This window comes from Oncorhynchus mykiss, chromosome 27, assembly GCF_013265735.2.
Source record: "Oncorhynchus mykiss isolate Arlee chromosome 27, USDA_OmykA_1.1, whole genome shotgun sequence".
Classification (NCBI taxonomy): Eukaryota; Metazoa; Chordata; class Actinopteri; order Salmoniformes; family Salmonidae; genus Oncorhynchus; species Oncorhynchus mykiss.
In genome coordinates, this window is record NC_048591.1 from 37,670,906 (window position 1) to 37,686,562 (window position 15,657).

The 15,657-nt window shown below is 38.6% G+C and overlaps 1 protein-coding gene across 1 annotated transcript in view; it reads right to left on the bottom strand.

Moving 5' to 3' along the window:
- Nucleotides 1–15,657, bottom strand: part of LOC110508016 (rho guanine nucleotide exchange factor 17) — a 116,390-nt gene that overhangs the window by 15,379 nt on the left and 85,354 nt on the right. The window contains exon 4 of the mRNA XM_036964958.1: nt 9,914–10,030. Within this exon, the coding sequence (XP_036820853.1) occupies nt 9,914–10,030 (117 nt within the window). The remainder of the gene's footprint in view (nt 1–9,913; nt 10,031–15,657) is intronic.

A 15,657-nucleotide genomic window follows, 5' to 3' on the forward strand; every position in this document is an offset into this window, starting at 1 on the left:
AGGGTTAACCCTAACCCTACACACAAACTACACACACACTATACATTCGCAAACTATACACACACACACACACACACACACACACACACACACACACACTATACATTCGCAAACTATACACACACACAGACACACAAAGCAGTGGTCTAAGGCACAGCATCTCAGTGCTAGAGGCGTCCCTAAAGACCCTGGTTTGATTCCAGGCTGTATCACAACCGGCCGTGATTGGGAGTCCCATAGGGTACAATTGGCCCAGCGCTGTCCGGGTTTGGCTGGGGTAGGCCATTATTGTAAATAAGAATTTGTTCTTAACTGACTTGCCTAGTTAAATAACGAATTAAAAAAATATGCACACACACACACACACACACACACACACACTATACATTCGCAAACTATACACACACACAGACACACAAAGCAGTGGTCTAAGGCACAGCATCTCAGTGCTAGAGGCGTCCCTAAAGACCCTGGTTTGATTCCAGGCTGTATCACAACCGGCCGTGATTGGGAGTCCCATAGGGTACAATTGGCCCAGCGCTGTCCGGGTTTGGCTGGGGTAGGCCATTATTGTAAATAAGAATTTGTTCTTAACTGACTTGCCTAGTTAAATAACGAATTAAAAAAATATGCACACTATACACAAATTACACACACACATACAAATTATACACACACACACATACAAACTACACACACACATACAAATTATACACACACATACAAATTATACACACACACACACACACACACTGAACTAGACACCTAGATATCCACATGTCTTGCGCTCCATGCCTCCGCTCTGTCTGTAACGAGTCATCTGTGATGACTAGTGAGGAACTGCCCCTCCCTAACTTCAGGCTATGCTCACAACCAGACATCCCAACCAGAGTACTTTGTTCTGGCAGCTCTGGTGTCTTGGCCCTCCCACCCCTACGGGAGGGCAGCTCCCGCTCAGCCCAGTCCAAGCTCTTCTCTGTCCTGGCATCCCAATCGTGGAACCAGCTTCCCCCTGAAACTAGGACAGCAGAGTCCCTGTCCATCGTCCGAAAACATCAAACCCCATCTCTTAAAACAGTATCTTAAATAATCCTCTTCACCCCTCTTCACCCCCCTGAAAAAATGTATTAATACAAATACACCTGAACCAGCAATTGCCCCCCCCCCCCCCCTTCTTCTTCTAGCTCTGACTTTGCTGATCGCTACTTACTATAGAGGAAAAATGTACTTACTATGACTGTGACATATGGTTGTTTCACCTAGCTATCTTTAGATAAATTCACTACTGTAAGTCTCTCTGGATAAGAGAGTCTGCTAAATGACTCACTACTGTAAGTCTCTGGATAAGAGAGTCTGCTAAATGACTCACTACTGTAAGTCTCTGGATAAGAGAGTCTGTTAAATGACTCACTACTGTAAGTCTCTGGATAAGAGAGTCTGTTAAATGACTCACTACTGTAAGTCTCTCTGGATAAGAGAGTCTGCTAAATGACTCACTACTGTAAGTCTATCTGGATAAGAGCGTCTGCTAAATGACTCCCTACTGTAAGTCTCTCTGGATAAGAGAGTCTGCTAAATGACTCACTACTGTAAGTCTATCTGGATAAGAGCGTCTGCTAAATGACTCCAATGTAAATGGTTCACTTCAGTAGAACCTGCCTGTCACACAAAGAGCTGGGTGGGAATGCTCTACCTCAAGCCAAGTGTACACTATACCATTTGGCCCCAATTAAGCTGCCTCAAAGAAGTTTTTGAGATCGCAGACAAAATCCTCGATGTCATTGCCTACTCGAGGGTGTGCGGCCGATCCGGTCTTTGGGCGTTTGATTTTATCGGCACAAAATGTGCAATGCTCTTGTAGTGTGAACGTACAACGACAAGTTTTGAGACTAGAACAGACTAATGACTACTACTAGTATTACTAGTATGAATATATAGACTAGAACAGGACTAATGACTACTACTAGTATGAATATATAGAATAGAACAGGACTAATGACTACTACTTGTATTACTAGTATGAATATATAGACTAGAACAGACTAATGACTACTACTAGTATGAATATATAGACTAGAACAGGACTAATGACTACTACTAGTATGAATATATAGACTAGAACAGGACTAATGACTACTACTAGTATTACTAGTATGAATATATAGACTAGAACAGAAATAATGACTACTACTAGTATTACTAGTATGAATATATAGACTAGAACAGGACTAATGACTACTACTAGTATTACTAGTATGAATATATAGACTAGAACAGGACTAATGACTACTACTAGTATTACTAGTATGAATATATAGACTAGAACAGGACTAATGACTACTACTAGTATGAATATATAGACTAGAGCAGGACTAATGACTACTACTAGTATGAATATATAGACTAGAACAGGACTAATGACTACTACTAGTATGAATATATAGACTAGAACAGGACTAATGACTACTACTAGTATTACTAGTATGAATATATAGACTAGAACAGAAATAATGACTACTACTAGTATTACTAGTATGAATATATAGACTAGAACAGGACTAATGACTACTACTAGTATTACTAGTATGAATATATAGACTAGAACAGGACTAATGACTACTACTAGTATTACTAGTATGAATATATAGACTAGAACAGGACTAATGACTACTACTAGTATGAATATATAGACTAGAGCAGGACTAATGACTACTACTAGTATGAATATATAGACTAGAACAGGACTAATGACTACTACTAGTATTACTAGTATGAATATATAGACTAGAACAGGACTAATGACTACTACTAGTATTACTAGTATGAATATATAGACTAGAACAGGACTAATGACTACTACTAGTATTACTAGTATGAATATATAGACTAGAACAGGACTAATGACTACTACTAGTATGAATATATAGACTAGAGCAGGACTAATGACTACTACTAGTATGAATATATAGACTAGAACAGGACTAATGACTACTACTAGTATGAATATATAGACTAGAACAACAGGACTAATGACTACTACTAGTATGAATATATAGACTAGAACAGACTAATGACTACTACTAGTATGAATATATAGACTAGAACAGACTAATGACTACTACTAGCATGAATATATAGACTAGAGCAGGACTAATAACTACTACTAGTATAATATATAGACTAGAACAGGACTAATGACTACTACTAGTATAATATATAGACTAGAACAGGACTAATAACTTCTACTAGTATAATATATAGACTAGAACAGACTAATGACTACTACTAGTATGAATATATAGACTAGAACAGGACTAATAACTACTACTAGTATAATATATATACTAGAACAGACTAATGACTACTACTAGTATTACTAGTATGAATATATAGACTAGAACAGGACTAATGACTACTACTAGTATGAATATGTCGACTAGAACAGGACTAATGACTACTACTAGTATTACTAGTATGAATATATAGACTAGAACAGACTAATGACTACTACTAGTATTACTAGTATGAATATATAGACTAGAACAGGACTAATGACTACTACTAGTATGAATATATAGAATAGAACAGGACTAATGACTACTACTTGTATTACTAGTATGAATATATAGACTAGAACAGACTAATGACTACTACTAGTATGAATATATAGACTAGAACAGGACTAATGACTACTACTAGTATGAATATATAGACTAGAACAGGACTAATGACTACTACTAGTATTACTAGTATGAATATATAGACTAGAACAGAAATAATGACTACTACTAGTATTACTAGTATGAATATATAGACTAGAACAGGACTAATGACTACTACTAGTATTACTAGTATGAATATATAGACTAGAACAGGACTAATGACTACTACTAGTATTACTAGTATGAATATATAGACTAGAACAGGACTAATGACTACTACTAGTATGAATATATAGACTAGAGCAGGACTAATGACTACTACTAGTATGAATATATAGACTAGAACAGGACTAATGACTACTACTAGTATGAATATATAGACTAGAACAACAGGACTAATGACTACTACTAGTATGAATATATAGACTAGAACAGACTAATGACTACTACTAGTATGAATATATAGACTAGAGCAGGACTAATGACTACTACTAGTATGAATATATAGACTAGAACAGGACTAATGACTACTACTAGTATTACTAGTATGAATATATAGACTAGAACAGGACTAATGACTACTACTAGTATTACTAGTATGAATATATAGACTAGAACAGGACTAATGACTACTACTAGTATTACTAGTATGAATATATAGACTAGAACAGGACTAATGACTACTACTAGTATGAATATATAGACTAGAGCAGGACTAATGACTACTACTAGTATGAATATATAGACTAGAACAGGACTAATGACTACTACTAGTATGAATATATAGACTAGAACAACAGGACTAATGACTACTACTAGTATGAATATATAGACTAGAACAGACTAATGACTACTACTAGTATGAATATATAGACTAGAGCAGGACTAATGACTACTACTAGTATGAATATATAGACTAGAACAGGACTAATGACTACTACTAGTATGAATATATAGACTAGAACAACAGGACTAATGACTACTACTAGTATGAATATATAGACTAGAGCAGGACTAATGACTACTACTAGTATGAATATATAGACTAGAACAGACTAATGACTACTACTAGCATGAATATATAGACTAGAGCAGGACTAATAACTACTACTAGTATAATATATAGACTAGAACAGGACTAATGACTACTACTAGTATAATATATAGACTAGAACAGGACTAATAACTTCTACTAGTATAATATATAGACTAGAACAGACTAATGACTACTACTAGTATGAATATATAGACTAGAACAGGACTAATAACTACTACTAGTATAATATATATACTAGAACAGACTAATGACTACTACTAGTATTACTAGTATGAATATATAGACTAGAACAGGACTAATGACTACTACTAGTATGAATATATAGACTAGAGCAGGACTAATGACTACTACTAGTATGAATATATAGACTAGAACAGGACTAATGACTACTACTAGTATGAATATATAGACTAGAACAGGACTAATGACTACTACTAGTATGAATATATAGACTAGAACAACAGGACTAATGACTACTACTAGTATGAATATATAGACTAGAACAGACTAATGACTACTACTAGTATGAATATATAGACTAGAACAGACTAATGACTACTACTAGCATGAATATATAGACTAGAGCAGGACTAATAACTACTACTAGTATAATATATAGACTAGAACAGGACTAATGACTACTACTAGTATAATATATAGACTAGAACAGGACTAATAACTTCTACTAGTATAATATATAGACTAGAACAGACTAATGACTACTACTAGTATGAATATATAGACTAGAACAGGACTAATAACTACTACTAGTATAATATATATACTAGAACAGACTAATGACTACTACTAGTATTACTAGTATGAATATATAGACTAGAACAGGACTAATGACTACTACTAGTATGAATATGTCGACTAGAACAGGACTAATGACTACTACTAGTATTACTAGTATGAATATATAGACTAGAACAGACTAATGACTACTACTAGTATTACTAGTATGAATATATAGACTAGAACAGGACTAATGACTACTACTAGTATGAATATATAGAATAGAACAGGACTAATGACTACTACTTGTATTACTAGTATGAATATATAGACTAGAACAGACTAATGACTACTACTAGTATGAATATATAGACTAGAACAGGACTAATGACTACTACTAGTATGAATATATAGACTAGAACAGGACTAATGACTACTACTAGTATTACTAGTATGAATATATAGACTAGAACAGAAATAATGACTACTACTAGTATTACTAGTATGAATATATAGACTAGAACAGGACTAATGACTACTACTAGTATTACTAGTATGAATATATAGACTAGAACAGGACTAATGACTACTACTAGTATTACTAGTATGAATATATAGACTAGAACAGGACTAATGACTACTACTAGTATGAATATATAGACTAGAGCAGGACTAATGACTACTACTAGTATGAATATATAGACTAGAACAGGACTAATGACTACTACTAGTATGAATATATAGACTAGAACAACAGGACTAATGACTACTACTAGTATGAATATATAGACTAGAACAGACTAATGACTACTACTAGTATGAATATATAGACTAGAGCAGGACTAATGACTACTACTAGTATGAATATATAGACTAGAACAGGACTAATGACTACTACTAGTATTACTAGTATGAATATATAGACTAGAACAGGACTAATGACTACTACTAGTATTACTAGTATGAATATATAGACTAGAACAGGACTAATGACTACTACTAGTATTACTAGTATGAATATATAGACTAGAACAGGACTAATGACTACTACTAGTATGAATATATAGACTAGAGCAGGACTAATGACTACTACTAGTATGAATATATAGACTAGAACAGGACTAATGACTACTACTAGTATGAATATATAGACTAGAACAACAGGACTAATGACTACTACTAGTATGAATATATAGACTAGAACAGACTAATGACTACTACTAGTATGAATATATAGACTAGAGCAGGACTAATGACTACTACTAGTATGAATATATAGACTAGAACAGGACTAATGACTACTACTAGTATGAATATATAGACTAGAACAACAGGACTAATGACTACTACTAGTATGAATATATAGACTAGAGCAGGACTAATGACTACTACTAGTATGAATATATAGACTAGAACAGACTAATGACTACTACTAGCATGAATATATAGACTAGAGCAGGACTAATAACTACTACTAGTATAATATATAGACTAGAACAGGACTAATGACTACTACTAGTGTAATATATAGACTAGAACAGGACTAATAACTTCTACTAGTATAATATATAGACTAGAACAGACTAATGACTACTACTAGTATGAATATATAGACTAGAACAGGACTAATAACTACTACTAGTATAATATATATACTAGAACAGACTAATGACTACTACTAGTATTACTAGTATGAATATATAGACTAGAACAGGACTAATGACTACTACTAGTATGAATATGTCGACTAGAACAGGACTAATGACTACTACTAGTATTACTAGTATGAATATATATACTAGAACAGACTAATGACTACTACTAGTATTACTAGTATGAATATATAGACTAGAACAGGACTAATGACTACTACTAGTATGAATATATAGACTAGAACAGGACTAATGACTACTACTAGTATGAATATGTAGACTAGAAAAGGACTAATGACTACTACTAGTATTACTAGTATGAATATATATACTAGAACAGACTAATGACTACTACTAGTATTACTAGTATGAATATATAGACTAGAACAGGACTAATGACTACTACTAGTATGAATATATAGACTAGAGCAGGACTAATGACTACTACTAGTATGAATATATAGACTAGAACAGACTAATGACTACTACTAGTATGAATATATAGACTAGAACAGACTAATGACTACTACTAGTATGAATATATAGACTAGAGCAGGACTAATAACTACTACTAGTATAATATATAGACTAGAACAGGACTAATGACTACTACTAGTATAATATATAGACTAGAACAGGACTAATAACTTCTACTAGTATAATGTATAGACTAGAACAGACTAATGACTACTACTAGTATGAATATATAGACTAGAACAGGACTAATAACTACTACTAGTATAATATATAGACTAGAACAGGACTAATGACTACTACTAGTATGAATATATAGACTAGAACAACAGGACTAATGACTACTACTAGTATGAATATATAGACTAGAACAGGACTAATGACTACTACTAGTATTACTAGTATGAATATATAGACTAGAACAGACTAATGACTACTACTAGTATTACTAGTATGAATATATAGACTAGAACAGGACTAATGACTACTACTAGTATTACTAGTATGAATATATAGACTAGAACAGACTAATGACTACTACTAGTATGAATATATAGACTAGAGCAGGACTAATGACTACTACTAGTAGGAATATATAGACTAGAGCAGGACTAATGACTACTACTAGTATGAATATATAGACTAGAACAGACTAATGACTACTACTAGTATTACTAGTATGAATATATAGACTAGAACAGGACTAATGACTACTACTAGTATGAATATATAGACTAGAACAGACTAATGACTACTACTAGTATGAATATATAGACTAGAGCAGGACTAATGACTACTACTAGTAGGAATATATAGACTAGAACAACAGGACTAATGACTACTACTAGTATGAATATATAGACTAGAACAGACTAATGACTACTACTAGTATGAATATATAGACTAGAACAGACTAATGACTACTACTAGTATGAATATATAGACTAGAACAGACTAATGACTACTACTAGTATGAATATATAGACTAGAACAGACTAATGACTACTACTAGTATGAATATATAGACTAGAACAGGACTAATGACTACTACTAGTATGAATATATAGACTAGAACAACAGGACTAATGACTACTACTAGTATGAATATATAGACTAGAACAGACTAATGACTACTACTAGTATGAATATATAGACTAGAACAGACTAATGACTACTACTAGTATGAATATATAGACTAGAACAGGACTAATGACTACTACTAGTATGAATATATAGACTAGAACAGACTAATGACTACTACTAGTATGAATATATAGACTAGAACAGGACTATTAACTACTACTAGTATAATATATAGACTAGAACAGGACTAATGACTACTACTAGTATGAATATATAGACTAGAACAGGACTAATGACTACTACTAATATGAATATATAGACTAGAACAACAGGACTAATAACTACTACTAGTATAATATATAGACTAGAACAGACTAATGACTACTACTCGTATGTGTTTGTACTTGCCTTTAAAAGTGTCAAATCTTTACAGCTCTGAAGTTCACAAGAAATGTTATTCAATTCAAAATGTTGGCTAGATATTTCAACTTTGTATGGCAAGCGTGAACGTCTGACTGAAAATGTTTGAGGCTGCTTTGAGCCACAGCTCATTGTAGCTACGTTCACATGGTAATCACATAAGTGGTTTTGAAGAGACAGCGTGGTGGCATGGAGAATCCTTATGACCAAGTGAAGATTGTTCTAGTGTGTGACCTACCATCTGCATCATTATGTTAGCAAGACAAGAAATCTACAGGAAAGACATTTGTTTAATGTGAGAGGCTCAGCGTTGTTGGGGTAATTTAAAGTCCTGTAGTGTTCCCCCAGCATCAGAGAATCAGCAATCGAGCAACTCTTTCTCAAGAAAACCTCCTGAGAAAACTGATATTGGATGAGCAGGAGGGACAGGATGTGTGCGCGCACACACACACACACACACACACACACACACACACACACACACACACAAAGTGAAAAACAAACTCACAGAGACACAAACACACACACAGAGACACACACACACACACAGACACACACACACACAGAGACACACACACACACAGAGACACACACACACACACAGATAACCAAATACACAAACACAGACACAAACACACACTCACAGACACACAAACTCAGAGACAACTGCACACACACAGAGACACAAATGCACACACACAGAGACACACACAGTAGCTAAAGACAAGTCTGTGCATCACACTCACCTACAAGTGTCATATAGACACACACACTCGTATAGACAGTGGACACACACACTCATATAGACAGTAGACATACACACTCACCTCCAGGAACTTGAGGAATGCCGGCTTGGCCTCCTTTGCGATCCTCACTGCGTCTTTGGCGTTCAGAAAGTTTTCGATGTATGCTGAATAAATATTAGCAAGAATCTCTTTGGAGAACTGTGTAGAAGAGAGAAAGACCGAGAGGGGAGAGATAATATTAACAGGCAAAATATACTGTAAAGAACTAGGTTGGGTTTACTCCTAGCAGAACTCGGCTAGGTGAAGTGAACATCGAAGTGAACATTGTGGCAATATTACCCTTTGTCCCTTTAGAGACACCGTAGCAACAACATAGACAAAATAGTCTGAATGTATGTAAGATAAAATCATGAAATCCGTCATTTTAAATCTAATTAAGATGATTGGTGCAGTATTTCTCAAGTGAAAAATGTGCAAGAAAACTAGTTGTCTCTTGTTGAAAGACAACAAACATTCCATTGAAGAATCCTGTCCATAGTTCCTACTCCTACTAGCAGTAGTACTGTTGACCAATCACCAACAAAGGGGTGTAGAAAACCCTGTCCAAACCCTAAATCGAACAAAAGGTTATAATATATTCACAAACTGTTGACTGGGAAAAATGTGACAGGCTTTAAGCTGACTCTAAAGGAGGGTGAATCCTGCCCGGCAACAAGTGTTTGGTGAGCCTGGCTCTGGCTGGGATTGGTCGATATGATGATACATAGCAAGCCTCCCTTCAGGCTTAAAAACAGGGGATCCTTAGTGGGGAAAAGGGGAGCCTCCGTGGGGAGAGATGATGGAGAGCACAAACACACAGGAAGTGAGCATAACACGCATGCTCCACACACACTGACTCCCTCTGACCGGCCTTTTCTCTACACAATAGAGATGAGTGAGGAGGAGAGAAAGAAATTAGAGGGGAGAGGAAATGGAAATAGAGAGAGAGAGAGAGAGAGAGAGAGAGAGAGAGAGAGAGAGACAGAGACAGAGACAGAGACAGAGACAGAGAGACAGATAAGGGGCATGGTTTAACAGTAACACAGGAATAGGCATTTCAACCCCTCATGAAAAGAGCTGCCCTCTCTCCTCCATCCCTCTCTCCTCCATCCCTCTCTCCTCCATCTGTAAGGAGTGATATCAGGATGGATAAATCAGGTGCCTTTACACCACAGCCAGTGGCACCTTATTATTTGAGGAGGAAGGGCTCATAATAATGTCTGGAACGGAATAAATGGAATGGTATTGAACACATCAATCATATGGTTTCCATGTGTTTGATATCAATCCATTCCAGACATTATTATGAGATGTCCTCCCCTCAGCAGCCTCCTGTGGTCTACACCTAAGCTGTCACCTGTAATGCCTCTCCCCATCCTTCCACCCTCCAGTTACACAAGCAGCCACTCTCCCCATCCCTCCAGTTACACAAGCAGCCACTCTCCCCATCCCTCCAGTTACACAAGCAGCCACTCTCCCCATCCCTCCAGTTACACAAGCAGCCACTCTCCCCATCCCTCCACCCTCCAGTTACACAAGCAGCCACTCTCCCCATCCCTCCAGTTACACAAGCAGCCACTCTCCCCATCCACTTGGGGAAAAGTCACTCTTTCCCTTCTAATGTGGAAGTCATTCTTTTTCATCCTTTTAAAGGCGCAGTGCAGTCAAAAATGTGGTTTTGCTGTGTTTTATTTACATTTCCACACTATGAGGTTGGAATAATACTGTGAAATTCTGACAATGAACTTTTAGTGTAAGAGCTGTTGTAAAAGGCCGTCTGAAATGTCAGCCTGTTTTGGAGGGATGGAGTTTTGGTCTGCCTGGTGACATCCCCATGTGTTAAATTAGTTAATAGACCAATAAGAAAGAGAGCTAGTTTTCAGTTTCCCCCTCCAACTCACACCAACAATTATTGGTAAGAAGCATTTATTTTCTTAGTTTTTGCCATTCTAATCTAAAACAATCACAGTAAGGTACTTAATTGTTACCCAGCAATGATTTGATATTGAGATAAAAACAGCTGCATTGCACCTTTAAGTGGGGAAGTCTCAAAGAGCATGAGTCTCTCTGCCCTTCATCAATCTGGAATGAACTGCTCAGACATTCAAACATTACATCCACAGCTCCCAATACACCCACTATATTCATAACCCAACTAAACAAACTCTGGAGTCTGGACAGGAAGTAAATAACCACACTCTGGACAGGAAGTAAATAAACATACTCTGGACAGGAAGTAAATAAACACACTCTGGACAGGAAGTAAATAAACACATTCTGGACAGGAAGTAAATAAACACACTCTGGAGTCTGGACAGGAAGTAAATAACCACACTCTGGACAGGAAGTAAATAAACATACTCTGGACAGGAAGTAAATAACCACACTCTGGACAGGAAGTAAATAAACATACTCTGGACAGGAAGTAAATAAATACACTCTGGACAGGAAGTAAATAAACACATTCTGGAGTCTGGACAGGAAGTAAATAAACACACTCTGGAGTCTGGACAGGAAGTAAATAAAAACACTCTGGAGTCTGGACAGGAAGTAAATAAACACACTCTGGACAGGAAGTAAATAAACACACTCTGGACAGGAAGTAAATAAACACACTCTGGAGTCTGGACAGGAAGTAAATAAAAACACTCTGGAGTCTGGACAGGAAGTAAATAAACACACTCTGGACAGAAAGTAAATGAACACACTCTGGAGTCTGGACAGGAAGTAAATAAACACATTCCGTACAGGAAGTAAATAAACACACTCTGGAGTCTGGACAGGAAGTAAATAAGATGGCGGTCTAGAAACACAAGGTTACCCCAACTGGCAGGCCAACTCTTTTGCACAACCTCCCTGGCTCCATAGTATCGAGTATTTACAGTATATCCCTCTTTTATCCTCACTCTAGTCTAAAATATAGTAATAATATATGCCGTTTAGCACATGCTTTTATCCAAATCTACTTAGTCACGCGTGCATACTTTATACGTATGGGTGGTCCCATGAATCCAACCCACTATCCTGGGGTTACAAGCTCCACGCTCTACCAACTATACATGTTACTGTCGGCTGTCTGTCAAAGGAGCGAGCTGGACTGCATAGACGGCACAGAGGTTCTGCATGTGTTAGTGCACGGTGTCAGGCCAGTTCAAGGCTATTGAGACAGATGTGTGTTTACAGGTTATCATTACAAGGGGCTGAACTGTAGAGGGGGAGAAGGGCTGAGGGGTGACAGGGGTAAGAGAGAGCGGGGTGAAGGGGGTGAGAGAGAAGGGTGAGGGGGTAGGAGAGAGGAGTTAGGGGGTGAGGGGGTAAGAGAGAGGAGTTAGGGGGTGCGAGAGAAGGGTGAGGGGGTAAGAGAGAGGAGTTAGGGGGTGAGAGAGGGGTGAGGGGAAAGCGGTGAGTGGAGGTTGAGGGACATGACATCTGTGTGTAAACTGACATGTCAGACACACACACACACACACACACACACACACACACACCAAGAGTTGACCTCGCTGTAGCAGAAATGTCTAGCTCAAAGGAAGTTCAGACAGGTCAAGGGATTAGTACTCGCTACATTCCACTAGAATGGGCTAACACTGCCACATATTTTAACTGCATTCCACTAGCATGGGCTAACAATGCTACAAATTCAAACTGCATTCCACTAGCATGGGCTAACAATGCTACAAATTCAATCTGCATTCCACTAGCATGGGCTAACAATGCTACAAATTCAATCTGCATTCCACTAGCATAGGCTAACAATACTACAAATTCAATCTGCATTCCACTAGCATAGGCTAACAATGCTACAAATTCAATCTGCATTCCACTAGCATAGGCTAGCGATGCTACAAATTCAATCTGCATTCCACTAGCATAGGCTAGCGATGCTACACCGGTTAGGATAAGTCTCTCTGCCCCCAGAGGGAGCGACTGAGGCCTATGTTCTTTGGCTGTGGAGGTGTGTGTGTGTGGGGAGGTGTTTGTGTGTTTAGCCTGGGAGATGTGTGTGTTGTGGTGAACCAGAGGGCTACCAGCAGAGGGGTAACACGGACCAGGAGTGGAGACGGGGGGTTAACATGGACCAGGAGAGGAGACGGGGGGTTAACATGGACCAGGAGAGGAGACGGGGGGTTAACATGGACCAGGAGAGGAGACGGGGGGTTAACACGAACCAGGAGAGGAGACGGGGGGTTAACACGAACCAGGAGAGGAGACGGGGGGTTAACACGGACCAGGAGAGGAGACGGGGGGTTAACACGGACCAGGAGAGGAGACGGGGGATTAACACGGACCAGGAGAGGAGACGGGGGGTTAACACAGACCAGGAGAGGAGACGGGGGGTTAACACAGACCAGGAGAGGAGACGGGGGGTTAACACAGACCAGGAGAGGAGACGGGGGTTAACACAGACCAGGAGAGGAGACGGGGGGTTAACACAGACCAGGAGAGGAGACGGGGGGTTAACACAGACCAGGAGAGGAGACGGGGGATTAACACGGACCAGGAGAGGAGACGGGGGATTAACACAGACCAGGAGAGGAGACGGGGGTTAACATGAACCAGGAGAGGAGACGGGGGATTAACACGGACAAGGAGAGGACACGGGGGATTAACACAGACCAGGAGAGGAGACGGGGGGTTAACACAGACCAGGAGAGAAGATGGGGGGTTAACATGAACCAGGAGAGGAGACGGGGGATTAACACGGACCAGGAGAGGAGACGGGGGATTAACACAGACCAGGAGAGGAGACGGGGGTTAACATGAACCAGGAGAGGAGACGGGGGATTAACACGGACCAGGAGAGGACACGGGGGATTAACACAGACCAGGAGAGGAGACAGGGGGTTAACACAGACCAGGAGAGGACACGGGGGATTAACACAGACCAGGAGAGGAGACGGGGGATTAACATGAACCAGGAGAGAAGATGGGGGGTTAACATGAACCAGGAGAGGAGACGGGGGGTTAACATGGACTGTGAATGTACAGGAGGTAAGGTCAGGGGTAAGTCACTGTACCTTATTATTTAGGGGTGAAGTGTTTGTATGTGTATATGTATGTATGTGTCTCTCTCGGAGGAACACTACATGACCAAAAAGGTAGAACATGTATGATATGACATTCTGTGATTGTCATCAGTCCTACACTGGTAGCCTGTACTGAATCAGTATCAATATGTAGCGTATACCACACGGTTCCACATCAATATGGAGCGTATACCACACGGTTCCACATCAACATGTAGCGTAAACCACACGGTTCCACATCAACATGTAGCGTAAACCACACGGTTCCACATCAATATGGAGCGTATACCACACGGTTCCACATCAATATGGAGCGTATACCACACGGTTCCACATCAACATGTAGCGTATACCACACGGTTCCACATCAATATGGAGCGTATACCACACGGTTCCACATCAACATGTAGCGTATACCACACGGTTCCACATCAATATGGAGCGTATACCACACGGTTCCACATCAATATGGAGCGTATACCACACGGTTCAACATCAACATGTAGCGTATACCACACGGTTCCACATCAACATGTAGCGTATACCACACGGTTCCACATCAACATGTAGCGTATACCACACGGTTCCACATCAATATGTAGCGTATACCACACGGTTCCACATCAATATGTAGCGTATACCACACGGTTCCACATCAATATGTAGCGTATACCACACGGTTCCACATCAATATGGAGCGTATACCACACGGTTCCACATCAACATGTAGCGTATACCACACGGTTCCACATCAATATG